This window comes from Carettochelys insculpta, chromosome 12 (genome assembly GCF_033958435.1).
Source record: "Carettochelys insculpta isolate YL-2023 chromosome 12, ASM3395843v1, whole genome shotgun sequence".
Taxonomy (NCBI): Eukaryota; Metazoa; Chordata; order Testudines; family Carettochelyidae; genus Carettochelys; species Carettochelys insculpta.
Window position 1 is genome coordinate 39,015,045 of NC_134148.1, and position 27,972 is coordinate 39,043,016.

The 27,972-nt window shown below is 46.3% G+C and overlaps 1 protein-coding gene across 1 annotated transcript in view; it reads left to right on the top strand.

Annotated features, from left to right (window-relative positions):
• The window catches only part of PLEKHO2 (pleckstrin homology domain containing O2), a 49,378-nt gene that overhangs the window by 14,764 nt on the left and 6,642 nt on the right, over positions 1-27,972 (top strand). Inside the window, exons 3-5 of the mRNA XM_075007041.1 lie at positions 8,251-8,367; positions 19,891-19,995; positions 24,438-24,536. Coding sequence (XP_074863142.1) covers positions 8,251-8,367; positions 19,891-19,995; positions 24,438-24,536 — 321 coding nt within the window. The remainder of the gene's footprint in view (positions 1-8,250; positions 8,368-19,890; positions 19,996-24,437; positions 24,537-27,972) is intronic.

Here is a 27,972-nt window from a genome sequence, read left to right on the forward strand (position 1 = left end):
AAGAATGTTTCCATGTACAGGAAGTGGATATTGTTAGCAAGGCACTTATAAAAAGGTCCCCATCTCTGATGTACGTGTCTCCACAGCGAGAGAGGGAAGTTGTGTTCTCTCCCTTTCTCAGAGAGGGAACTGAGTCCCAGAGAAATGAAATGATTTGTTCCAGGTCACTTAAGAAATTGAGGGCATGGGGAAACTGAACCTGCATCTTCTGCTTTCTACTGCCCCACCTGAACCACAGTGACTCCCTACATCCCTTCCCAGCAGCTCTCTCTGTGGGCCTAAAGAGGAATACAGCCTCCCTGGCTCTTTTGAGAATCAAATAGTTTTCAGTGGAATTGCTTGTGCTTTGGAAGAGGAGGGGTTAATATCTGTAGGAAGTGGAGACCTCTCCTCACATGCAGGCCAGGTGTAGCCCATGCAACCAAAGCACACGTTGCCTTCATAATGTGTCCCAAGTCTGACCCAAAAGAGTGAGATGGGAGGTCGGCTTCCAAGGCTACTCTGCGGAGACTCCTGGCAAGGAGAGGGTTTTAGATGGGCATGGCGGCTGTGATGTAGTGGACCAGCTTCCACCAGTTCACTGGATCTGAGCCACTGACCAAGACGCGAAAGGCACCACATCCTTATACCAGCCTCCTGACATAGCCAACCCTTAATGAATGCTTGTCAGTAGAGGGCTAGGTTTTCCAGTGTGCTGGGACCTGACAGTTGCTTCCTTTGTAAGTCCAAATGCCACACTGTTTTTTTTCTGAGTGCCCAAGGGTTCAAGCTTTACGTGGAAACATGCTTGTGCACAAAGTTGGTACACACACAGTTGGAGACAGGAGTAAGGCCGTCTGAAAATCTGGCCACATCACATTGCATCACAGAACGATGGAGCGTAAGACAACCATAGGTGATGCTTAGACAGTATTTGTGTTAATCTTCTGTAATTTGTCTTCAGTTATAGCCACACTAGGGAAAGTAAGTAGATTGCAAATACTTGGTTCTCGCTACAGCAATTGCTTACCATCTCTGCCTGCGTTTTCGCCTTCTGTGAAGTTGAGATAATACATTCCCTTAATTAATTAAATTACTTGGAGATCTGCAGAAATGGAAATTATTGTTAGAGCCAATAGACATGTACTCATTGGATAGCCACAAATAGCCCATTTGAGGCTGGTCAAAAATTTTCAAACAGAACTTTTTTTTAAATGGAAAAATGGCATATACAGCTTCGTGAAAAATTGTATACAAAGTGACAACTTTCATGGAAAATGCTTATCATGTTGGAAAGTCATAAACCAAATCCACCCCACTTTTTTATCACTTTTAGGATTTCTTGACTACCAAACAAAACAAAACGTCAAGTTTTTGGTTTTTCAGCAAACATTCAAGTTTGTGTTTGTGCAGGAACCTTCAGTTTTCCCACCAGCTGTACCCACATTATTTTTACTCGTACAGTGCTTTGAATATATGTATTAATGTGTACAAAAGTGTCCTGGCATAAATAATTTTCTATCTGAGGCTCTAATCCAGCAAAATGTTTAAAGTACTTAAGCAGCCAGCAGTCTAGTACATGAGTAATCAATGAGTCTGTTTTCATGTTTCAAGTTACACATCTGCTTAATTGCTTTCTTGCATCAGGACTTTAAATGTCTTATTAATGCCCAACCTTAGCCACTGAAAAGTGATTAAAAATCATCCTCTAATACATGTCAAGCAAAAGTGTAAGGAGGACTGAATAAAATTCACCATCCTGCCATCTCAGCAGTTATGTGTAATACTCCCGGGCCAATAGCTGAAACACCCCTTTACAGTTGTGCTGCAGTAGAAAGTGAAACCCTCAAGTGCAGACTAAGGCCGTTGCTAAATTAAACCTTTGTAAAGTATCTTTGCATAACATAAAGTGATTACTGTAACTCCCTGTGAGACAAGAGAAAACCGGATCTCAAGCTGGTGTGGGACAGACCGATGAAGCCCATGTGTAAGAGCACGTCTGAGGTGACCTTAAAATTATAGAAATGCACTGGCTGAGCCTGAAAGGTGCTGGTTGTATATTGCTGGCAGGAGGTCACTGGGACATGCTGGCACTCAGCACATCTCAGCATCAGGCCCTTTCATGTTTCTCTTTCTGCTGTGGATATGAGTGGACTGGGCTGGGCCCAGAAGTCAGGCCTGCCCCTTGGCAATGGCAAACTGTCTCATTTACACACACAAGTCACATCAAGACACTCTTCAAGCCCAGAATCTTCCTTTGCCTCTTGTTGGGGTTTCCTTCTGCATATTGGCCCAGGCCACCTTTTTCTTCCCTGCCTCTGGAGGGGGTGGGGAATAAATTTACTTGGGAAACTCCAGTTCTGAAATCCCCTCTCTGTCATGGGGGCATGGCCCTTGTTTTAGGACAGGGTCTGTACGCAGAGAGTCAGTCCTTCTGCAACAAGAAGTCTTGTGGCACCTTATAGACCGTGGGTGTCCAATCTTTTGGCTTGACTGGGCCGCATTGAGTGAAGAGGAATTGTCTTGGGCCGTATATAAAATATATAATATAGTTAATGTATATAAATAACAAACTTCCTTTATTGTTTTATATTTTTATTATAACATTAAAACAAAAGAGGGCAATATAAACATAAAACTAGGGGGATATTTGAGCTTGTTTTTGTGAAACCAATGCATCAGTGTCTGGTTCGATGGAAGTGGTTGCAATTCTTAGTGAGTTCTCAAGGTGCTCGTCAGAAAATTTTGATCTAATTTTACTCTTCGTGTGCTTCATCCTTGAAAAAAGTTGTGCACAAATGTACGTACCTCCAAAAAGCGATGACATGAATAAGGCGCGACTGTGAAGCGAGGGATATTTTTCTCTGGGAAGATAGGACTTATAAAAGTCTAGTAAAGAGACATGATCAAATTTTTGTTTGAGTTGAATGTCTGATTGCAACTCTATACATTCCATTTGAAAATTCGCAGGTAATATATTTATGTTGACTGAAAATGGAGTTGCAAATATACCAAAAAATTGATGATTTTTTCGAAAATCTTGAAACCTGTTATCAAATTCCTGTATCAAAACAGAAAGCAAAGCTGCATATTTTTCACTGTTCACAGGACTGTGTTTAGCCAACGTATCAAAATGCATAAAATTATTTGCCATAACTTGAGCTAGCCATAATTTAAGTTTCATTTTGAACGCTGTTATGGTTTGAAATATAGCACAGGTAAGTTGATTTTCACCTTGAAGACGCATGTTTAACTCATTTAAATGAGTGGTCAAATTCACCAAAAATGCTAAATCTGTGAGCCATTTTTCATCTTCAAATTCTGGTACAAATTTTCCTTTTGATTCCATAAATGACTTGATTTCATTTCGCAAATTATAAAATCTTTTCGACATTTTACCCCGACTTAGCCACCTTACTTCAGAAAAGTAAATGATGTCCCCATAATCAGCATCCATACTTTTAAGGAACTCCTGGAATTGGCGGTGATTCAATCCCCTGGATCTTATGAAATTCACAGCTTTGATGACAATTTGCATGACATCATCCATTTTTAAAGCTTTCACGCATAAATTTTCTTGATGTACGATGCAGTGATATTTCATCAAACGTGAGTTGCCGGCGGCAATTGCACCATCTTCTATTAGTTTTATAAGTCCCTCTTTTTTACCAACCGTAGCCGGGGCGCCATCCGTAACTATACCAGATATGTTGGCAAAGGTTAAAGAAAATCGCTTTAATGTAACTTTTACTGCTTCATACAAATCAAGAGATTTAGTTGTGTCTTTTAATGGCACCAAAGAAGCCATTTCTTCAGTGAGATTGTATTCATTATCAATACCCCTAATAAAAATGGCAAGTTGAGCCGTATCTGTAGCATCAGTACTTTCATCTATCGCCAAACCATAAAATTTGAAATTATCAGCTTTACTCTCCAAATCTCTTTCAATAGATTTTCCTATTTCTTCAATTCACCTGGCTATAGTCTGGCGAGACAAACTGATTTTAGAAAAATCCGTTTTTTTTATCAAGACAAATTATATCTGCCATGCTTTCCATACATTGCTTAATAAACTCACCATCAGTAAATGGTTTTGATTATTTTGCAATCAGATTTGCTACCACATAACTATCGTTCACAATAGAGTCTGGTTGAGTTGTAATTTTTTAAAAAAAAAAATTGTTGAGATGGCAGACTTTTTTTCAGTTTCGCTATTTTGTCTTTACGAAACATTCCTTGATATGCATCGAATTTGGCGGCATGTTTTTGCATATAATGTCTTTTCAAATTGTAATCTTTGAAAACTGACACGATTTCCCTACAAATTAAGCATAGTGCCTTATTATTTGTCTTGACAAAAAAGTATTCATCTGTCCATTTTTCATTGAACACTCTTCCTTCATCCACGATTTTTCTTTTTTTGGGTTCTGTTTTCTTTTGACACGACGTTGAAGCCATGCTCGGATAAAAAAAATTAATAAATAAGCAACTATTTATTTTTCTAGTATTAGCAATGTTGTATATGTAATTATATCAATATCATGAGCAAAAAACTATTTGATTCATTTTTGAACTTATACCACCACAGCTGCTAAAAAACTATTTTAACTTATTTTAACTTATTGAATTATTTTACGAAGTAATACAACAAGCCCAAGTGCAATAATTAAATAAGAAAACTTATGTGTCTGCTTCCCAGCAACAATGCTTAGTGTTTGTTTGCTGGGTTAATAACAATAAACGCCTGTCTTCACAGGCACACACACGTCGTATTATCACACACGTATTATCGGTAATGGTTGCGTTTTACTCGCCAAGTTGCACAAGAGCATATAACGTCTGACACGTGGGTTTCGATTCGACTGACTGTGTGTGGTGGGCGCGGGAGGCGAAGTTAGCACTGCGCTGCACCCTCCCCTACACAGCGTTCTGTTGTCGCCTACGCAGTCCGCGCTCGAGTACTGCGCAATTGAGTCATGAAAAATATCACTAAAAATCACATAATAATGTTAAAAGTTTACGATCTCGTGGGGCTGCGTTACTAGCTGTCCAGGGCCGTGGGTTGGACACGCCTGTTATAGACTAACAGATATTTTGGAGCATCAGCTTTCGTGGGCAAAGACCCGCTGCAGCAGATGCATCTGCTGCAGCGGGTCTTTGCCCACGAAAGCTGATGCTCCAAAATTGTTAGTCTATAAGGTGCCACAGGACTTCTTGTTGTTCTCGAAGCTACAGACTAACATGGCTTCCTCTGTGATACTCGTCAGCCCTTCTGCAGCCCTCTGTGCCCCCCATCAGTACTGCATCAGAGGCAGATGTGTTGCCTGGCTGGAAGTAGTGAAGGATAAATGCTGCAGTAACCAGCATATTGCCAGAGCTTTGAATGGCGGGAGGGGGTGATATGCACTGTCGAGCTTCTGGTCCCTCTCCTGCCCTGGCCTTCCACTCCTCACAAACCATCATGGCCACCCACCATTTGTACAGAGGAGAAAGGTTTCTCTAGTATCTGGAGGAGATTGACTGTCAAACCCTCTCAGCAGGAGAGAAGGGGTGGGGGGCTGAGGAGGATTATATGGCCCTGAGACACAGGCCAGGAGCACAGCGACTGGCACAGAGCAGATCCAGATCTATTGCCACCAGCATGCTGAGCAAACCGCTCCTCAAAGCTCTGCCGGTCCACCTTGATCATCACCCACAGCAGAGAGGCAACAAACTGGGTGGCATTTTTATGAGGTGGGCAGCTCTCCTCTAACGACCAAGCTGAGATCACCCAGCATGTTTGTGACCTTGCGCTCCTCTGTCATTTGCTGGCTCAGAGGGTTTATTGCACATTCTGTTTCCATCCCCTTTCAGGTTTGTAATTATATGGCCAGGCCCGGCAGCGTAAGCCCCACCAGAATGCATGCCATCTGCTACACATACAGCAGTGCTTGAGCCTGTGCCTGCTTCGGGCCAGGACTGAGCCCCAATGCCAGGAGGCTTGGCAGTTCATAGCCCCGGCACCTCCGTTCATGCTGCATCAGTTAGGAATGCGCAGAAACTTGCTTGAGACCCAGCACCTTTTTCATTACAAATGAAGCACTGGCTTGACCCTGCACTTTCGGAGGGAGCCGGTTTCAGTGCGAGCAGGCGCAAGTTCGCTCTGCCCATCAGACATTGATGGAAACGCTCCCGGTTGTTCTCTTCCATGCTCCTCCTCCATTTAATATGGAAACAAATATTCCTGTAATGAAAAAAGCCACACCCACAATTAGGTCATGACCCCTTTGCACTGCTCCTGCCCATCGTTGCAGCTCAGCTAAGGCCTCTGCAAATACAATGCAACGAGAGAAATTGCAACACAGCCGGAGCTGGCCCAGTGACTTAAATGTCAGATGGTAAACCAAGGAATTTCCTCTCAGCCCACTTCCTTGTGACTATTCCCTGCTTCTAATAGTTCACTGACTTCCTGTCTAGGACACGTAGCCCACACCCTACCCTCCTCCTCTGCACTATTCCCCTGGCGTTTGCTACCCGTAGCTAGAGAAAGGTCTGAGCCACAAAGCTTGGCACAGTGACCGCATCTTGCGCTTGGGGAGTGCTCCCTGTTGGAGTTTTGATTGGGGTCAGTGAGAGAGACAGGCCTGAGGCACAGTACTCTGATTTGGACCCTCACCTTGCATAAAGCTCAAGGAAGTGGCACCGAGTCCCAGTCAGAGCCCAGGGCTTAGCTCGCTGCCCTTGGTTCACCTCTCAGAGACCTCTGTGTTCCTTCTTCTTGCCCTCTTCCTGTGAATGTCCCAGTTTGCTGCCTGCAGAGCCTGCTGTTCTCCACAGATGTTCCTTTAGGGTTTGCTACTGTAACGTGAGAGATTAGTAAGTCTGAAGCCTGAGCTAACTGTAAACTCTCCAGGGTGGGGATCCCCCTGCACAGCGAGGGGTTTGTACAGCACTGGGCGCAGTGGGGCCTGATCTTATTTGGATGCTGTGATATAAATAATAACTACAACATGCCCTGTGTGCCGTGTTTTTTCTTTTTACTGGTACCTACCAGTACTGAGTACCAGCACCCCAGCTACGGGACCCCCGGCCAGGTGGCAGGGGGACAGTACCAGCCCTGTGGCTGAGAGCTGCCTGGGGAGTGGAAGCCAGCTGGCAGCTCCAACCATGAGATCCCTGGCTGGGTGGAGGAGGGGCAGAAAGCCGGCTGAGTACTGGCTTCTCTCTTCGCAGCCTGTATGTTACACTGCATCCCCTACCAAATGGACCAGTTGAAAACGATGCTGTAGAGTGAAATTGAACTACAGCACCATGTGCATGAAATTTGAGCAATGCCATTAGGAAGAACAGACCAGGTTCATCTGAAAGAAGTCATCGCTGGCTTCAGTTGCATTACCCCAGGGATGAGCCCCAGCACCAGGAGGCTTGGCAGTTCATCGCCCCAGCACCTCTGTTCATGCTGCATCAGTTAGGAATGCGCACAAACTTGCTTGAGATCCGGCACCATTTGTGTTACAAATGAAGCACTGGCTTGATCCTGCACTTTTGGAGGGAGCTGGTTTCAGTGTGAGCAGGCGCAGGTTCGCTCTGCCCATTGATGGAAACGCTCCTGGTTGTTCTCTTACACACTCCTCCTCTGTTTAATATGGAAATAAATATTCCTGTAATTAAAAAACCCACAAGGCACTGGCATTTATAGTGTCGCTTTTTTTCCAAGAAAGTGGTTCTGTTTTGACAGATTAAACGTGCACACAGGAAAAATGTGCTTAAACAACCTACGGACACTACTGACTTTGTTCCTGTTGAGGGGAAAGGTAACCTGAGCCTGCAGCACAAGAGATCCTGGCAATCTAGGTTCTTCTCTCTGTTGTGCCAGACGCAGTCCCTGTATGGGCCTGAGCAGTAGTGGTCTGTGCCTCGGTTTCCCCATGTGTAACACAGGGATAACGTTTACCTAACTCACTGGAGGACTGCAAGGCTTAGTTAAGACGTGGAAAACACTTGGAGATCCAGATAGAAAGCATTACTGACACGCAAAGTTCTGTAATTTCTGCTCACAGCAGTAAGGGTCATGCCATAGACAGCCTACAGAGCAGTGGATTTTCTTCCACGAGGAGTTTGTCTGATTGATGGAGGCTTGCTTGCTGCCTGCTAACTAGAACTGCAAGTGGATTATTTTAAAAGAGAGCTGGGATAACAGAAAGCTGGGATGCAAATGCAAACAGTGTTGGTGTGCATTTGATGTAGAGGTGCAAAGTTACAGATAAAGGTTTCCTTTCCCCCATTCTACAGGAGGAACAGAAATGTTTGGAAACATTGGAGCTGGAGAACTATGAGAAGTGCCAGGATTTGCGTGCTCTCTTGAAAAGGAAAAACCGTTTCATTTTAATTCGATCGCCGGGTAAGAAGGTAGGATTGTCCTTCTCTTCCCTTCAGCTTCACTGCTGACTGCGGCCACTGTGTATATGTACTCAGACACCTAAGCACACCTGAATTCTTGTTCTGATTTTCAGTGATTTACAGTAGTTAACTTGCTAATATGTGTATACCATCCCCGCCACCCTGCCCTTCCACCTGGGCTCTCCTGTGTCTCATAGACCCCAGATGGCTAAAAAACAAGGGAGATTCTCCCTGTAATAACATATGGATCTGTGCTTTTGACTCTGAGGATCGTCCCCAAGGCAGCAGAGATGTTCTGAGCAGCAAAGTAACCACCATAAAGTGACTGTGAATTCTTTCCAAGGGGTGGGGAGGGTGAAATGACCTCTTTGTCTCATAGGGGAGTGCGGGGGGAGGGGGAATTCCATGTTCACAACAACTTTCTCTCTGGAGAAATGTTTCCTCATGAATTTTTCAGCTTTAGAGATTTCTGTTCTTCTGTCGCAGCTATTGTTTCCTCAGTAAAGCATGAAAAAAACCTGCTTCCTTCTGCACCCATCTGTTCACCCCAGGCTCCTGATTTAGAACAGCATTTCATCTAAACATGGACTTGAGCCCCACTGAAATCAGTGAGAGTTAGGCATGTGTTCTCCTGAATTGGGGCTTCTTGGTTTGAAGTAATCTTTTGACTTCGCTGAAGCAACACTCAAAGACCACCCTTAAAATAATGTTATATATGCAGGAAACAGCTGAGTGTATGGAGCATTGGTCAGGGACTCCCGTTATTTAGAGGGTATTCCTGCTTCTACCACTAACCTGCGGTTTGACTTTGGGTGAATCACTTCAATGCCCTGTGCCTCAGTTTCTGCCATGTAAAATGGGAATAATGATATCGCTCTCCTTTGAGATCTAGTGTTATTCTGGCAAATTCTCCCTACTCTACAACCTGAAGTTCCTGTGTCATGATCTGGTTCCACCCAAAACTGAGAAATCAGTGTCAAAATGCCTTTATAATTGCACTATAGCACTGAGCCACCTGGTCAGCCCCTGCTCGCCTCGCTCACCCCTACAGCTTCACTGCTCTCAGCATAAGACTGTTGTGAGTAAACAGAGCAGGATTGTGCCCCTAGCTGTGACATTCTCACGTCATAAACATTGCAGCTCGCCCCTTCGCCCCTAAGGTTTGAGCCAACAGAATTCTCCAAACACCACAGTTTGGGTTTGTTTTACAGCACTGCTCGCTACAAGTTCTGCTTGGGTAGGGTGACCACTTTGCAATCATAGAAAGTAGGGCTGGAAGAGACCTTTAGAGACCATCGCGTCCACCCCCTACGCAAAGTACACCTAAACCATCCCTGACACATGTTTGAAACTGTTCTTAAAAACCTCCAGTGACGGGAATTCCACAGTCTTCCTTGGAAACCTCTTGCAAGATGGTGCTTTCGAGTCTGGAAGTTCTTCCCAAGGGCTAACCTAAACCTCCCTTGCTGTGGATTAAGCCCATTACTTGTTGTCCTGCCTTCCATGGACGTAAAGGACAATTGATTGCAGTCCTCGATATAACAGCCAGTAATACACTTGAAGACTGTTAAGAGGTTCCCCTTTCAGTCTTCTTTTCTCTGCACTAAAACACCTAGTTTTTGTTTAACCCTTTCCTTGTATCTCAGGTTTTTTAAAGCTTTGATTACTTCTGTTGCCTGGACCCTCTCCGATTTATCCACACTTCTTCATGCAGATCACCCAGAACTGCACACAGTATTCCAGCTGAGGCTTCGCCAGTGCCGAGTGGGTGATTACCTCCGGTGTCTTACCTACATAATAAGCCCCAGAATGATATTACTCTTGTTCTTAGTGCATCGCTTTGTGAACACACATTCAGTCTTGGAGTCACTATAACCTTTTCACTAATGCAAACACCTCCTAGGTATTCCCTAGCTGTGCATTTGGTTTTTTGCCTTCCTAAGTGGAGTACTTTGCATGTGTCTTTATTGAATTTCGTCTGGTTGATTTCAGACCAATTCTCCAACTTGCCAAATTGTTCTAGGTTCTAATATTGTCCTCCAACATGCAGCCCCTTCCACCCTCGTGCCACTCTTTTATCCAAGTCATTAATGTAAGTATTGACTAGTTTCAGACCCAGGACTGACTCCCATGGGATCCTATTAGATACGGCTTCCTAGTTTGACAGTGAATCAGGTGTAGTAATGACACCCAGACACGTGTCCCTAGGTTGCTTATGAGAATAGCATGTGAACTGTGTGCAAAGTCTTACTGAATTTAAATATATCATATTGACAGCTTTCCGCTATCCACTAGGCCAGTAGCCCTGTCTTAAGAAGGAAGTTAGGCTGGTTTGACATGGGCTGTTTTTGACAATTCCATGCTGGGTGTTCTTTATCAGCCTATTATCCTCTAGGTCCTCATAAATTGGTTATTTAATAATATATTCAAGTATCTTCGTTGATGGTGCACTGGGATGTCTCATGTCTAGTTTTATTTTTATTTGTTTTCTTTTTTTGTTTGGCCCTAGACTGAAAACATGTCCCTGAATTATTTTGTCTCTGAGTTCAGATCTGACAGACAAGGGGCAGGGGGATTGAGCAAAACAAATTCACTTCTGGAAGGACTTCTGCAGCCAAAAATGTCAGCATCTCAGCTCTGCATATTTTACCTGAATGGAGACTGTTCAGTCACTGTAGGGTTTTTTGCACACATTCAGGTTTCAGTTGGTATGTCTTATTGCAGCAGTGCTGAGGGAGCTCAGCTGACCTCAGGCCTATATGTACAAACATAAGAGCCTGCACATGGCCCAGGCAAAAGGAAGCAGTCCTGTACTCGTTTTGCAGATAGGGAGTGGATGTAGAGATTTAGAGATTCACCCAAGGTCACACAGGAGCCCTGTGGCAGAGCTGGGCTCATAAGTTTCACACCAGCACTGTCATCACAAGACCAGCTCTTCCTCTCTCATTAGTGGGCTGCTTGCACTTTCACTAACAATGAATAGCAGCTTAACTTAGGTTTTATATTTCTGTGAGCCTAGCTCCACAGGGTGCTGGGCACTACCTGCTAAGCACCGAGCGCCCACCACTCCAGTTGCTGGGTCCCGTTAGATAGTATGAGCCATTCATGTTTAAGCCAGAATCCCAGCTGCAGGAAGTGGAGATAAGCCTGCTTAGAATAGGAAGCAAGTGCACGTTGCTTAGATAGCAGAGAGTCAAATCCTGCTCAATTTACTCATGCCCGGGCTGTGTACATTTCAGCGGCCCTGTGCACGTGCGTATGGGTGCAAGATCTGACCCTGTATATTTCACACCTCACCATAAGGGTCCTGATTTCCACCCCATTTGGCCAATGTTCCCTCTCTTTTTTCCATCCACGTGCAGAATAATTTTGTTATGGGCACAAAGGCGTGTGTGGATGTGCACCACCAATAGAAACACATGCTGCTGGCTGTGGGAGGCTGCGGGCATCTGCTAATCACCTGGGCAGCGCCTGGATCTTTTCTGGGCATCCACCGAAGCACTCAGCTTTCAGGGAACGTTGCACCCAACCCTCCACAGAAGGTTAACTTACTGGCCCTATGACACACACACACTCCTCTTCGGCTGGGAACCTATGGGGCTTGACACACAACATACTTTCACAGATGTCACAACAGGCTTCCTCAACATGCCAATATACACAACGCACTGTTGGGTTTCTGTTTGGAAATTGCAGCGGTGGCCAAATTTATCAACCACACATTTTCCATTTGGGACCGTTGCTGCCATCCACTGTAAGTGCAGCTCTGGAAAATCACACGATCTGCGTCTTGGCGCTCATCAGGCCTAACTGATTTTTCTTTGCGTGTTTGCTAAGTGTGATCCAAGTGATCATAGCAAGTTTGGAAGGGTGCTGAGCTTATGGGAGCCTTGGGCTCTTAAATAATAGGATGCTTTTATTTCAAGGGATAAACATAGGGGTTTGTGCTGAATTATAAAAGCCCACAATTGAAAATCTTGCCCCTGGTATTTGCGAATAGCAAATATGGGAAATACTGCCTAAGCTGCTGAGTTCCTTTACAGACCATCCATAGGGTGTTGCAAAACAATGCATGCTGTAAGCATCTGTTGCAGAGCTACTGAAGTATCTGTCAATAGAAGAAAACCTCTGCATTTTGTCTTGATTTTAGAGATACAATTAACAGTTAAGAGTACCTGCCTATTGCCACGCTAGAGATCGGCCTCTGACAAAAATGCTTTAGATTTTATTTGTCCTAGTCTCTGGGACGGGCGCTGTGTTATTCTGCGAGAATGTTTAAGCATAAAAACTTTCATGCTGCCTTTACTCTCATCTTGCTCTGTTGTTGGTTTACTTACTCATACGGAACTGAAACAAAACACAGATAAAGAGAAGCGAGTACAGCAGTTTGCTAAAGACTTGTGTCCAGGAGAAGGAAAGTTGGAAGCCTGCAAAGAATTTGTTCTGTTTAGAAACCTACAAATGAGTCAATCTGTCCTCGGCAGTTAAATTAGGGAAGTCAAACAGAACTGAGCCTGTAATTGAGGGCAATAAGTTGTAAATCTCTGGGTCAAATGTACTGGTGTAAAATTTGTCTGGTGTAAGTCACTGAGGAAGAGAATCTGCAAGGCAGAGTACAGTAACTTGCACCTGACAAAGTGGTTCTTTGCCCACCAAAGCTTATGCTCCAATAAATCTGTTAGTCGCTAAGGTGCCACAGGACTTCTTGTTGTTTTTACAGTTACGGACTGACACAGCGACCCCTCTGATACTCGCACCAATTTGGCATTCAGCGGTTGTTACAGCCTTGGGCAGCGGAAATGTAGAAAGAAAAGCCACTAGCGAAGACTCAGCAACTGTTTTAGGTTCTGTCCCTCCTTTCCCAGCACTGCCAGGCTCCAATACATCCCAGGCATAAATAGATGGAAATTCACAATGACTTTGCTGAATTCAACTCCCGTTAATCTCCCACATAGGCCAAGCGCGGCCTTCGGAGCCCACCACAGATCAGGGAACGTGACAAGACTTCGCCATTTATGCCTGATTTCTGATGGACTTGCCCCAGCATATGCACTGTCTGCTCAGATATACTGCTATTCGTCCAGCAGCTGAGAAATGCAATAATCCCCTAGTGAACCATCCAGCCGATGTCACTTCTCAGCTGAAGACATAATCTGACAGGGTGCAGAATTCAGGGCAGCCACAGGGAGGGAGGGGATGCATGTATCCTTCCCTGTCCTAAACGAAGAGCCAGGCTGGCATGGCTAGAAGGCGCTTTGCATGTTTACTAGAAGTACCCTGTGCGGGAAAGGACAAATGGAATCATATTGAGAGATGCCTCTTGATTTTATGGCTAAGAATGAGCTATACATGAGCCTCTTTTATCCCATTGTATCAAGTCAGTGATTCAGCTTGAACAGGCTGGCCTGTGCCCAGCTCTGAGTTCAGTTACAGTAAATTGCGTAGTGCTATTCATCGCCTGCGGCGGTCACTATCGTGTAACAGCTTTTACTAGAATGTCAGGACTTTATTTATGTCATGATTCAGCCTCAGCTGGCCTAGGAAATAAGAGAGCAAAACTGATTATGCACCTCATTGTCCTCTGGCTGTAGGTCTGAGCTGCTGAATTTTTCTACCTTCAACAGTTTGGAGCAGAAGGCATGGCCAGGAGCTGCATGTCTGCTGTTATAAACCCCACAGGCGGTGTGTGCGCCTGCTTAGGGTCACCTGCCCTTTTTTAATATTCAGATTGGGAATATTTGGACCCGTACTAGAAAACATACAAAGAGTCGCAACTCTGTTGACTTTTCCTAGGTTCCACTTAAAGGTCTCTGCTAACATGAGCAAGACTAGTTTGGAGACCTTTCCAGGGGGGTCAGAATGGGGCTCGAAATCTTTCAGGATGACTATTGTCTCTCCACTCCCCCTACTTTAAAAACCCAAGCACTGCAGAGTGCTTCTCTCATCAAAACCAGCTGGTTGCAGCATCTTTTTAAGACTAATCTCTCCCTTCGTAAAGGGTGTGTCTTTGACAAATACGGCACAGCTTACAGTCCGGGCTGTGATCTCAGCAGAGCCAAAGTGAGAGTGTTCTGAGCAAGGACTTCCCATTGAGAAAGCGTGTTAAGGCCAGCCCGACCTCTTCCTTCTGCATGGAGTAGTCAGCCTTTAACTTTGATATAAAACAGCTGTCTGGTATCCTGCTTCCTATGCTAAGAATGCTTAGTTAGAGAACCAGATGATGGTGACCATCTTCATAAGACTAGCCCCCCACCAGGTCCCTCTATCCCAGTATCTTGTCTTCTGACAGTGGCCAATGCCAGGTGACTCAGAGGGAATGAGTAGAACAGGTAGTCATCAAATGATCCATCCCATGTTCTCTGTGTCCAGCTTCTGGTAAACAGAGGGTTAGGGAGATGGTCCAGTAGCCATCAATGACTCTGTCCTCCAGGAACTTACCTTGTTCTTTTGTGAACCCTGTTATAGTCTTGACCTTCACAACATCCTCTGGCAGGGAGTTCCACGGGTTAACTGAGTTGTGTGAGGAAATACTTCCTTTTGTTGGTTTTAAACAGGCTGCCTATTAATTTCATTTGGTGAGCCCTAGTTCTTGTATTATGAAGAAGAGTAAATAACACTTCCTTATTTATTTTCTCCTCACCTATTGTGATTGTGTAGAGCTCATCAGATTCGACCCCCCGCACCCTGCCCCTCTAGTCATCTCTTTTCCAAGCTGAAAAGTCTTATTCCTCTGTCCTCATATCACAGCCGTTCCATACCACTAATAATTTTTGTTGCACTTTTCTGAAGCTTTTCCGATTCTTTTTTGGGGTGGGGCCCCTTCCCAGAGAAATGTTGCCCTGGGGCTGCAGCCACAGGGGTCACAACCAGTGTTCCTTGTAAGCTGAACGCATGGGCAGCCCCTCCGGGAGAAATTCAGGTACAGCCCTGTTGATTATCAGAGTGCCCACAGCACCCATAGCTGACAGCATGTGTTTCGAGTGGTGATGGGTATCTGCACAGGCCTTGGTGCCCATAACAAAATTTATTCTGCCCACGAATGGAAAAAGTTAGAGGGAATCCTGGTCACCGTCTCCACCCCCATGCACCATGTGGGGAGTGGGAGCAGTGCTCTGTCCTGCTGTGCCACCTTCCCAGCCCGCTGCTTCCTACTTCTCTGGGTGCAGTGGTCTGGGAGGCTGGAGTGGCGGAACAGAGGAGGCTACCAAGCTCCCGTCACCTATGTGGTGGGGCGGGGTGGAAGGTGGCAACCTCTGCTGCCATGGCAGCAGGCCCCCTGTAAGCCCTGGTCCCTTTCATCCGTAGGACTGTTAGAGTGGCCTCTTTGGCACTCCCAGAAGCACTGGGCATGAGACAGCCACCCTACCTTGGCCTAGGGATGGGACAGCTTTGGAGTGGAAAGTCTTTAGTTGTGTTAAGACCCTTTAGTGCACAGTGCCTATGAAAACACCACCTACACAGCACTGAGCCTGCTCAGCCAATAGGTAACCTTCAGCTATTCGGAGTGTGAGGGAACTGCGTTACTCCCATTTTCTGATGAGGTCATAGGGTCAGTTCTCTCCAGGTGGCCATTTGTACTAAGTAAACAAGGTTGGTCCTTGTATCAGGACTTGCAGAGTAGATGGAAGGCTAGTATAGATGGCTGAAATTCTGTGCTCGAAATCCACATGCTTCCGCAAGAAGGCCTATGACTTGAAGAGAAGACGCAGGGAACAGCATCATCTGTGCACACCTAAATGCTTTAGTAATGAGGATTATCGGCATTTTGGGGTGGACAGAAGTATTGCAAATTCATTTAAATACTTGCGACTGTTGTGCAAGGATCTCAAAATCCTTGCAGATACTAAGGTGAAATTCACTTCCTGCAGAGGGCCTGTCCAAGGACCTGATACCACTTGACTCCCCAAAATCGGGGCCAACTGGGACCTTTGTGAGTTTCTCTGGTCACAAGTTGGTGAATTTAACCTTAATCCTCCCTGCAAATATGTGGAGTTCAAGGCCAAAAGGAACTATTGTGGTCATCTGATCTTTCCTCCTCCATAACATTTCACAGGACTCTCCTGAAGAAGAACCCAGTCTGACTCCTAGTCCAGTTGGCTACCATCCAGAGCACAAAGCTGGGTCTGAGAGTGTATATCCCCCACTTTACAACCTGGGGGCCACTTAGCACTACGTACAACTTGTCCCTGGTTACACAGCAAGACTGGGGCAGAGCTGGGGAGAGAATGCAGGTCTCCTCTCTCCCAGACCCATAGTGGATCCTCCTGAGCATCCATCTGGTGGAGTATTGGAACTGCCGGCACTGCCTGGAGGTGTCTGCAGTTTTAGGTCAGCATTAAATTTGTGCATCCCTGAGTTACATGCCAGAAGGACAGCTCCACTTCTCCTTAGCGATGAACAGTCCTTGAGCCTTTGCTCAGCTCTGCCGCAGTCACAGGCTGACACCAACTCTTAGTCACGCTCCATTCTCAGAGGCTGGCTGCTTTGTCAGGGACCCAGAAAGGAAGCCCGTAAAGTGGCAATAAAGGAGGAAGCATGAAAGCAGGGGATCCTTTCCCTGAACAGCGTGTCCACAGTTCTCTGTGCTCCCAGTGCAAGCTGCCAGGTCCTTGCCAGGCAGCCCAACAGCTGAGCTGTGCACAAGGAAGTCATTCTCACCATCTTTTCTAATCGCCAAGCTTAAGAGCAAAACCGCTGCCAAACAAAGAGGGTTTTAAGCACACACAAAAATAGGCCCTTTGGGGCTGAAACAAAACCAGCCTGGCACTGGATTTTGGAAACTTGTGCTCCCATAGGCTCCCTGCTTAGCACGTCCTCTAGATCTCCCCGACAGAGAACTGTTTGTATAAAGCTCAGGCCCATATCCCGTAGTCAAACTATTTGAGAGCCCCTCAGCCTCATCAGTCCACCTTTTCCATTGGTTCGCATGTGGAAAGCAGGAAATTCTAGGAAGGAGTGATTCCCTTATTGCTGTGTTGAAGTTAAGGGTCTGAGGCCTGGTTGCACTCACTTACATGGCCCTGGTTAAGGATTTGCAGACATTTCAAGCAGGAGGGTTTGCGCAGGACTGAGGTGAATTAGAAACCAAGGCCAGTGACATCCTATCCCTGAGGAGGAAGGGCTGCTATGTGATGGAGAAGTAGTTAAAGCTCAGGAGTGGGAAGGAAGAGGTGACCTGACTTCTAGGCCTCTGAGCCTCCTTGTGACATTGAATGTGCCAGCTCTGGTGATCTGCCTAGAGGTTGCCTGCTGATCATCACCTAAATGAAAGGGATCTGATTTTTAGAGGATGCCAAGAGTCCTCCTGGGTGCTCAGAACATCAAACCCCTTGCAGGTGCCTCTATCTAGAAGCATAGGTGGAGATAGAACCCCTGCTTATTAAGGATGCCTGACACTTCTCATTGTAAGACTCTGTTTTCAGTTGTTTATTATTTGGTCAAACTTCAGATGTTTAGGCTCAAACTTTCCAGGCCAGTATCTGCTTTCAAATGAGTTTGCTTTAGGCTACTTATATTGCAGGAAGGGAGGTTTAGGTTGGACATTAGGTAAAACTTCCTGTCAGAATGATTAACCGCTGAAATAAATTGCCTTGTGGAATCTCCATCATTGGAGACTTTTAAGAGCAGGTGAGACAGACAAACACCTGTCAGGGATTGTCTAGAGGTGCTTGGACCTGCCATGACTTGATGACCTCTCAAGGTCCCCTCCAGTCCTATGATTTTTCTGGAAGATTTCAGCAAAGCAGTTCTGCCATTTCCAAGAATGCACCAACAAAAAATATGGGGGGTTCCCCTAGTTAAAATTGTGGAAACCGTTCCTTTCAGAAGTTTTCACCTCCAGGCTTGGCAACAGGGAAATTGAGGTCAGAGCACTTTAAATTCTGTTCTCAGCTCTGTAGTATTAAACACAGCCACTTAACCTCACTTTCTCTCTCTGTATGCTTGAGGAGACTTTTTTCCTAAGCTAACAGATCCCTGAAGCTTTTCCAGATATGTAGCCTAAGTTTTTCCCTTTCTTAATTTTACCCCTTTGCTCCAAATAGAAGTAAGACCCCCAGTGGAGAATGTCCATTTGGTCTTTTCATTGTAGCCCAAGTGAGAAACTTGAGTAATTCCCCCAGAAATGGACAACTGTGTCATCATTTTAGTTACATTCCAGTGTCTGGAAGCATGAGAAGATGTTACATTCCCCAGTACCAAAGGCCATTCTTTTGAACAAATGCACTGTCTCAGAACGGGCCTGGGGAGAATTTTCATGTCAGTCACTTTTAGCTAGTGCCAAGAGTTGTCCCAATCAGACTCGCATTCACAGTGATTTTTAATGAGGAAAGATATTTATCATGTAGTGATCAGAAAACACTGAGCTTTCTGGTATGGATGTTATCAGGAGTTCATTCTTTTGAAGTCCATTGCTTATACATTCACTATCCATTCACTGCCCAGGATTTGTCAAGGCAGAACACCAGGAATTCCTAGGACTAGTCAGATTAGGTTGGGAGCCCTTTTCCCCTTTGCCGAATATTTCACTTAAAATGAAAAAGACATAGTTTTAATTGAAATTTTCTATGGAAAAGTTTGACCTTTCAGTGAAAAATCAAAAATTGAAATATTCAGATACTGCCATGGTCCAACACGAGAGTTGTAGTTTTTGTGCCTTGTGCACTCATTCTTCTCTATAGCCGGGGCTCCCGGCTCAAACTACATCTCCCATGATGCACCATAGCTTCAGCTTGTTGTGAGCAGAACTGTGGCATCGTGGGAGTCCCGGGCCCCCATGCGCAATCTGAGAAAATGGATTCTGTACTGGGGGGGCGGGTCTCCTTCTCCTCTCCCGGCTACAGCACAGCCTTTCTCTGGCCACAGGAGTGTATCATATCTGTATGTAGTAGAACAGTCTCAGGGCTGCTGAATATCCTGTGCCTCTGGTGAGCACGTACTACTGCCCTGCAGGTCCGTGTCCAGTGGAGGGCCGTAGGACTGGGGCGGGAGCGTGAGACTCTGCACATACCCCTGTGCAGAGTTCCGCACTCCTGCCCCAGTCCTACGCAGCAGCAGCAGCAGCAGCACACAGGAGCAGGCAGTGTTTGTTCCCTCACAGATTAGGGACTGATCTCTACCTGCAGCACTGAGGGGAAGTTGGAGATACAGCATCATATTGCACCTGACAACACTGCAGCATGTGTTGGCCATTTGGGCAAGTCCCCTGCATACAGTCTATCCATTCACTACATGAAGAGCCATTGGTTTGCTCCAGGAACGTGTCATCATTCATTGTGGGAGGAAGAAACTGTTGCTTGTTTCAGTAATTTAGTGGCTAGTTGCAACAATAAAAACTATAGCAACAAACCGTCTAGTGTGACAAAGCTTGGTTCATTGTGGCTGTGGAGTGAAGCCATTGCCAAAGGGCAAAGCAATGTCTGATTTAAACACAGGCTGATCTGGAGATTGAATTTAAAACACTCACGATGTGTGGGCTACTTGTCTGTCCTTGGCAAGTAACTCTAAGATGAAAACCTCTCTCTGCCCTTGCAGATCCATGATATCAAATTTCAAGCTCAGAATTTGGAAGAGAAAGAATCATGGATGAAAGCCCTGAATGAAGGCATCAACAGAGGCAAAAATAAGATATTTGATGAGGTAAGACAAGTGGGTTCAAGTTTTGCATGTTTGCGTGTCAGTTCTTCTTCACTGCTGTGTAGAGTGGCCTGAGACTCCCCGCTTCCCAACCCACCCAAGCTTCCTGGACGTTCCAGCTCCAGGTCCAAATTGTCACCATGAGTCCAGTACTTCTGCTGGGAGGTTCGGAGTAGGGCAGCGCTCTTGATCTGGTGGTCAGGTGTATTGTTAGCCTTTCTGCCGGTCCCTCCTTTGCTTGGGCTTCCTGAATACTAAGCTACAGCCAAGGTCACAGGAAAAAAGAATGCGCTTTTGACCAAATGCAGAGGTAGTGTAAGAAGCTGTGAGTTATGCTCCCATTGGCTGAGTTACACCGCTTATCAACATGTAGGCGAGGCTTGGTCCCAGCAGCTTTCATTCTGCAGCCAGAACATGTAAGAAGTTAACACCTTATTGTGTTCTGCAGCCTGTTGCTTTTGTCCTCTAGGGCTGTGCGTGGAGAGCGATGGGGATATGTTATGTTGTTAAATGGGTTGGACCGGGGTTGGCAACATTGGCTCTGGAGCCTCGTGCAGCTCTTCAAGGGGTCACTTGCGGCTCCAGACACTGCCACGCTGAAATAATGGAGCTAAATATACTTGTTTTAGTGGCCAGCGGGGCGGTGGTAGGGATCTGCATATTAAAAACAATTAAATTTAGTTCTGTTATTTCAGTGCAGCAGGGCAGGGAGATGCCCACAGTGCAGGTGGGCAAGTGAGCAGGAGAGCTGGGGAGGGGGATGGCCGCGTCTGCTCCTGAAGAGCTGTGCGGCCCTGCTGAGAAGGAGGTGGGAGCAGAGCAGCAGTGGGCAGAGGCAGCGGCTGCGGAGAAGCAGTGGCAGCACATGTAGCTGGAGGTGCTGGTCAAATGAGGCAGGTTAATCCTGGGGATGGGGACAGAGTTGGGGGCTGAGAGGGATTAAGCCTGGGGATGGGGGAGCAGGTTTGCACGATGGGGGTGGAGCTTAGGGAGAGAGGGGCAGATCTGGTGGCTGAGGTGGGTGAAGCCTGGGGATGGGGGTAACAACTCGCTAACTGGTGTAAATCATTGCGTGCGCGTTGTTCGTAAAATAGGGGTGACAAAAAGCACGGTTTGGCGTTATTTATTAAGGACGGCCTCGAATTCACGTGCATCGCGGCTCTTGAAGAGTTGATTTCGTAACTGAATTTGAAAGTGGCTCTTCTCACTATTTCAGTTGCAGGCCCCTGGGTTAGACTCTGATTTGGCATCATGTACGTTCAGATTTGGTCTGCGTGACTCCAAGTTAGCGTCCCTCTTGTCTCCCCCAGAATTTTCCCCTTAGCGTGGGATAAGAATGCTGCATCTTTTCCTCTCTAATAATGTACCTCTGCATGTGGACCATGTGTGTTTCAGCAGTGTTTTACCGAAGCCCCTTTGGGATGGTGCGTATAGAATCTGCCACCCACTACGTCATGCTTTCCCCACGTATATCACCTGCCCCCTGCCTACACTGCAGTGCTGGGCCTCTCCAGGACCAAAGAGGGGAGTGGAGGAAAATGTCAGGACACAATGGGGTTGGCCTGTGCTGCAAGGCAGCTAAGAGCCTGGTCCAGAGCCCACTCAAGTCAGTGGGAGTGTAGTGTTTCTGTCCATCCCTGTGGGCGGAACTTGGGCACTGGAGCTGCTGAAGCTCTAAATTTGCTGAGTGGCTGCCCTGCCCCACGGAAGGGCTTTCCTTCCCCTCAGTCCCCTGGCCCTCTGCAGTACACAGCCTAGTTACTGTCGCTTTAAATCTGGACATGCATGTAATGTGACACAGTCCACCAGCTTTCATGCTGCCCAGAGAGACGTCTAGTGGAAGGCTCCTGCATGGGCTGTTAGTGCCGCTATCTGGCAATACGGTGCTGAGAGCGGCCTGATGCCAAAGAGGCTATAGAGGGGCTGCCTCCCACACATAAAACACAGGTACTCTGAAACAACATGCCAGTTCCGACAGTCAGGCTTTGCAGGGGAACTAAAACCGCACGGCGTGGGGTTTGTCATGGAGCTAACCTCAGTCCCTTACCAGAAAGGGCAGTATCTCCTATGCATTACTTCAATAGTGGGAAGGAAGTGCATAAACTCCAACAAGCTTCGGAGAAGGAACCTCCCCCAGAGGCCTGGTGTATGAAGAAATTAGTACAGTAGACCCCTGACTTACGCAGAGGTTGCATTCTTGTGCAACCCCGTGTAAGTCACATTTCGCATTACTCGGGGGAGTAACAACAGCAGCACTGCTCAGTTTCCTGTCTCCTGTGAGTGGTGGGCAGTGGAGAGCCTGGCTGCTAGCTCCCTACCACTCACAGCAGAAAGGAAACTGACCAGCACTGCAGCACTGGTCAGTTTCCCAGCTCCCCTGAGTGGTCGGCAGCCCAGAGCCAGGCGCCAGCTCCCTGCCACCCTGAGTCGTGTTAGACCGAGATAGGCGCAACTTGAGTGTGCATATCTCAGGGCTCTACTGTAGAGGTAATCTGGAAACTAAGAAACCAATAGGATCTAATTAGTGAAAGACATGCCAGTCACTCAGACAGTGAAACTAGAGTGCTGTGTAAAGCTCTTTGGGAGAAAGGCCAGGGATCAAAAAACACCACATGCCTACAGCCCTGCAAAACTGTGGCTGTCTGCTTTATGTCTACGAGTATCCCCCTTCGCGGATGTAGGTGGGAACATCCATGGCTCATTTTTGCAGACACGGATGAGGATGCGGATATAAAGTTTGTGTCCAGAGCTCTGCAAATTTGTGAATATCGTGGCTTATTTTTGTGGCTGTTGTAGCCATGCAGGGCTCTACAAATGCCTTTATCAAGGGAGCACCTGACCCATTTTGCTTTTCAGTCCCCCCTCCCCAGCTTTTATTTTATTCATTTTGGAAAATTGAACTGATAGGCCTGGTCCTTCTTTCTGCTCCAGAGAACTCTGTTCTTGCTGGGAAGCTGAAACTCGTAAGCAGAAAGAGACACATCACCTGGCATTTCCAAAGCCCCTATGGCTGCTGCCGACTGTGCCTTCAGACACTGAGGAAGTATCCCTGGCTGTGGCCAATGAGCACTGAGTGCAGCTGGTGGGGGTGGGAGCGATGTAAAGAGACGTTCATGGCTCTCCATTCCTGAGGACAGCTCTGCGACTCACCGGTTCCAGTGTAGTTACTGACCTATATCAGTGTAGGCCCCTTATGACATCCAGGATCACTAAGAAGTGGTATGCTGTGGCAACATCCCATAATGCCGCTTTCACTAGGTAGGCACAGCCAAGCATCAGCCAGAATAGTCAAGAGACTTAGCATTGCTTCTCATTTTCCATATCTGAGGCAACGGATTTCATGTTGCAATTCCCGTAAGTAAACCTGTTAATTCAGCTTCTGTTGCAATTAATCCAGGTCACTGCTTACACCTTCTGTTCCGCTTCCTGAGATCATTAAAACTGTACAAGGAGAGCTCTGTTAACGAGATCTGCTGATACAGTTCACAGTCAGGTCAGGATTATTAACATGCCTTCACCTCTTACAGTAGTTTTAGTACATCTCCCTGCCACATTCCCAGCCCAGACGGATGCAGAACAACAGGTCTCTTGTGCCCTCTTTTCCTGCCCTGTAAGTACGAGGGACTGGCAAACTTCAGAAAGTGTAATGGGCTCCCTCAGCTTCACTTGTGGGGATTTCAGAAGTAGCACAGCATTTTGTCAATGAGGTCAGTTCTGCCCTCATGCACAGCCATCGTGAATGTGGATGTCACAAACCAAGCTGAGAATCTGGAGCTAGCACTGTGTTCCAAGGGCCCCTGGCTAAGGTTCAGACTGTAGCTATGCCAAATCACAGCTGGATTTGCTTTGAAAACACTAAGTAGATGTTGTAGCCCCATAGAGCAATGTTTGGTCGCTTTGCACATTGCTGGCAGCCTGCTGTAAGTCTGAATGTTTAAGTCTTCCCCCAACTTTTAGCTTTCTAAGACGAAACCCTACAGATTGTCTGTATGTGCACTAGGAAGGTAAAGGAGCCCAGTCCACAAACATAAATTAAGTCTCGAATAACTTTCCTGCTTACAAAGAAGCTTTTGGCAACTCTGTAAGTGCGCAAGTGTCGAATACACGTGGCTATAAATAAGACTGCAGCACTGAGTGATACTGTAATTGCTTCTGAAAAGGATTGTATGTTTGAAGGCAATATAATGATATTAATGAACAAAAAACACGCAGAAAACAAGTGTTAGAGCCTTGGTTTCAGCAAGCTTAGAAACCTGGGACCTGATTGTAATGGTGAGATGTTCAGAAGCCATGCTGGCTACAAATGCAACTTTGCCAGAACTGACTGAGAAAAACACTCTCATGCCCTTTCAGTGAGATGGTTTTAGGTGTCCGTTGATAAGTCAATGATGTTCTCCTGTTCTCCTTTCTCTTCCTATTTCCTCCCCGCTCCACCGCATCTAAAGGTAAAGGTAGATGAGAGCTTGCCCCTGGAACATGTGACTCGAGACCGAGTGAAAGTGGGCCAAGGGCGCAGACCACCTACCAGAATTCATCTGAAAGAGGTAAGAGTGCAACCAGGATTGTGAAATCACATGGCTGTAGGCAGTCTCCAGCTGGTAAAAGTCCCAAGCAGGCATCAGTGAGAATGATTCCTGAGTATATTGTTCATGCAGCAGAAGTTAGCCATGTTAGTCTGTATCTGCAAAAACAACGAGGAGTCCTGTGGTACCTTATAGACCAACAGATTTATCGGCACATAAGCTTTTGCAGGCAAAGACCCACTTCATCACATGCATCTGACAAAGTGGGTCTTTGCCCACAAAAGCTAAGGCTCCGATAAATCTGTTAGTCTGTAAGGTGCCACAGGACTCCTCGTTGTTTTTGTTCATGTGGATTAAAAGTTTCAATGTCACCCACTCTTCACAGATAGAGACAGCTGGTAGCAAGGGTAAGGGAACGCAAAGTTTTTAATCTGTGGGAAGGTGAACAGCAGCTATTGAAGATTTAGACTCCTTCAGATTGGTAGCTACTACAACATGCTTGTTATATTTTGTGAGCCCGTTGTCATTCCGGGGTTGCTTTGTTGTTTGGCAGTTGCCATTACTGCTTAATTGACAGCTAACAAATGAAGAAGTACAAAATTTGGATTATCACTGCTTTCTCTAAAATAGTTTTATAGAGCCACTTGCCTATTTTCAGTTCTCTGCAGCTTGCCTGTACCAAGCGTGTAAAACAAACACACATCCCCATGGTTCTTTTATAGAAGAGGTGATAATAAACATTAGAGTCCTGTGATTTCTGAAGGAGTTTCTGCACTGCAGATGTGGTGATACTTTAGAAGAGGATTACACTAATGAATGGATTTAAGGCTAAACCTCTTTCAGCAAATGTCATAGCTCGTGGACTCTGACCTTCTGATTCTCAATGGTCTTAACGCAGAGAAAATGGTCCAAAGCTTTCTACTTTCTCACACACACACAAATCTGCAGCATTCACTGAATAATCTTCCATAAGAGAGAAAGCACAGAAATAACTCACCGGAGAGCCAGAAATTCCCACTCTCCTACTCAAAAAGCTCTCAGGAGCACAAATGCTTTCCTGGAATTTTATCCACCATGATTGCCTTTTTGCTTTGTAAGCAGTGCCTGAAATCTCTGCTCTTGTCATTACAAATGCCCTTCTCTTGAAGGGAACAGTTTGCCATTTACAGTATAATAAAGGTCTTCAGGGAGCACAGGAGACAGAGTACATCTGAGTGGATGTAATTTTGGTTGGAAACCTCTGGATACTGACATGTCACGAGGATTACTACTGGGGACAGTTCTGTCTGTGTGGAAGAGAAAATGCACACAGCAGTGCTGGTATGGAAAAGGAGAGCAGTAGCATTCCCTGTGACTTAGCTGGTGAAGCGGCAGTGGGCACATTTTGCCCCTGGGAAATGTAAGGGAATGAGACTGCACCAGAAGTCTAAAAATTCACCATTTCCTCAAACGCAGCAAGAGGCTGAGAAGGACCAGGTGGTAGTGCTGGCTCCAACGCTGCTGAAGAGCAGTCAGAACATAGGTGTGACTCTGTGGCTGCTCTGGGTTGGGGCATCCACAGAAAAAATTAGTGGCTGCTTAGCACCCACCGGCAGCCGCAGGTGTCAGCTCCTTCCTCTCTCTCCCAGTGCCTCCCGCCCACCATGGTCAACTGTTCAATGGCACGAGGAGGCACTGGGTTGGAGGTGGAGGAGCCGTGGGAGGAAAAGGCGGGGGGGGGCAGGGCAGTGTGGGGTCCAGCTCCCCTAGGGAAATCGTAAAGTCAACATCTCTGAGCACGAGAAACAGGCTGTAGACCCAGGAGAAGGGGACACAGCTCAGTTCTCCATTATGACACAGCAACGAAGGGTCCTGTGGCACCTTACAGACTAACAGAAAAGTTCTGAGCATGAGCTTCCGTGAGCACAGACGCACTTCATCAGATGCTCACGAAAGCTCATGCTCAAAACTTTTCTGTTAGTCTGTAAGGTGCCCCAGGACCCTTCGTTGCTGTTACAGATCCAGACTAACACGGCTACCCCTCCGATACTTGACATTATGACATAGTGACTCCTTGTCTTGAAACCCCTGTTCTGTTCCTGTCACCTTACGGAAAGGACACAATAAAGAGGATGACCAGACGTTTGAAGGGACGAGAGTAATTAAAAATAAACATACCAAAGCATGGTGGAGGGGTTAAGTGGACATCCTAATTGCTGGTCACGTGATCCTGAAGGGAGCTACTCTGGACTAGCTACACACAGGAGACCTGGGGCACGTACTGAGAAGAGAGAGTCTGGAAACACACGCTGGGGTTGAGAGGCCTTTTGAAAGAGCTCCAGTGGGAGGGTCACCGTAGCCAGCCTCCCCGCACTGAGAGAGTCTCAGCTTAGAGGCATTTTGGCATTGTCTGTCCCAGAAGCTTCCTCTCACAGGGCCTGTCTCCTCAGTTCTCCCCTGGGGATGGATAGGTGAGTTAGGCTATGTCTAAAATGACATTGGGTATTAAAGTGACACACCTCCGTAAAAAAAACCAAAGATTTGGCGACAACAAGCGCCGGTATGAACAGTATTTCTCGGCAGGATTGCTTTCCTGCTGACAAAGCTAATGCCACTTGTTGGGGGTGGAGCTTTTGCTGATAAACAGTGGCTACATTGCCTGACTTTTAGCGACACGGCTGTAGTGACTCAGTTGGGTCATTACAAGCTGCACAGTGTAGACAAAGCCTTAGGAAATTTGGGCTTTGGTATAGATATACCCCATCCCTTCCGAGCTGGCCAATACGGCTGAGCAGCTTTGCTCGGCACTTGTGGCGTGAAGGTGGGCTTGCTGGCTCTGGCTCAACCCAGCTAAGGGAGATGATGTCAAGAGAGTGGAGGAAGCAGACAGAAGTAAGGCCTTAAAGTCGATCGTAGATGCGCAGTTCCAGCTACGGCAATTGCGTAGCTGGAATCAATGGATCAACAATCAACTTACCTGGCCGTCCTCACTGAGGGAGGTCCATGGGGGAAACTCTCCCATTGACCTCCCTTACTCCTCATGAAATTGTGGAGGACAGGAGTTGACTTGTCAACCCTTGATAGTTTGGTTTCACGCATCCCCACTAGGCACGCAAGATTCAAACTCCGGGAGATCAGCCATTAGTACCCCTGACTTGAAGGATTCAATACATGAACTAACAGACTGTGTGTTTTAATCAAGCTAAGGAAATGCAACAAGTTATGTAAGGAAAGTGGCAACAGGAGATCTGGGAATGCATACTCTTGGTGGGGCAGGGGGGTGGCTTGAGTAGTAAGGGGATCAAATATTCCAGGATACTTCAACAGCTATCCCTGTGAGTGGCACATTGGTTCAGTCTTCCCTGGGGGGGGACAAGAGATTTGTAGTCAGAAGCTGGACTCAGGGCTTGTCTAAGATACCCTTGAAAGTGATATAAGTTACATCGCTCAGGAGAGTGAATAAAACACGCCCAGAGTG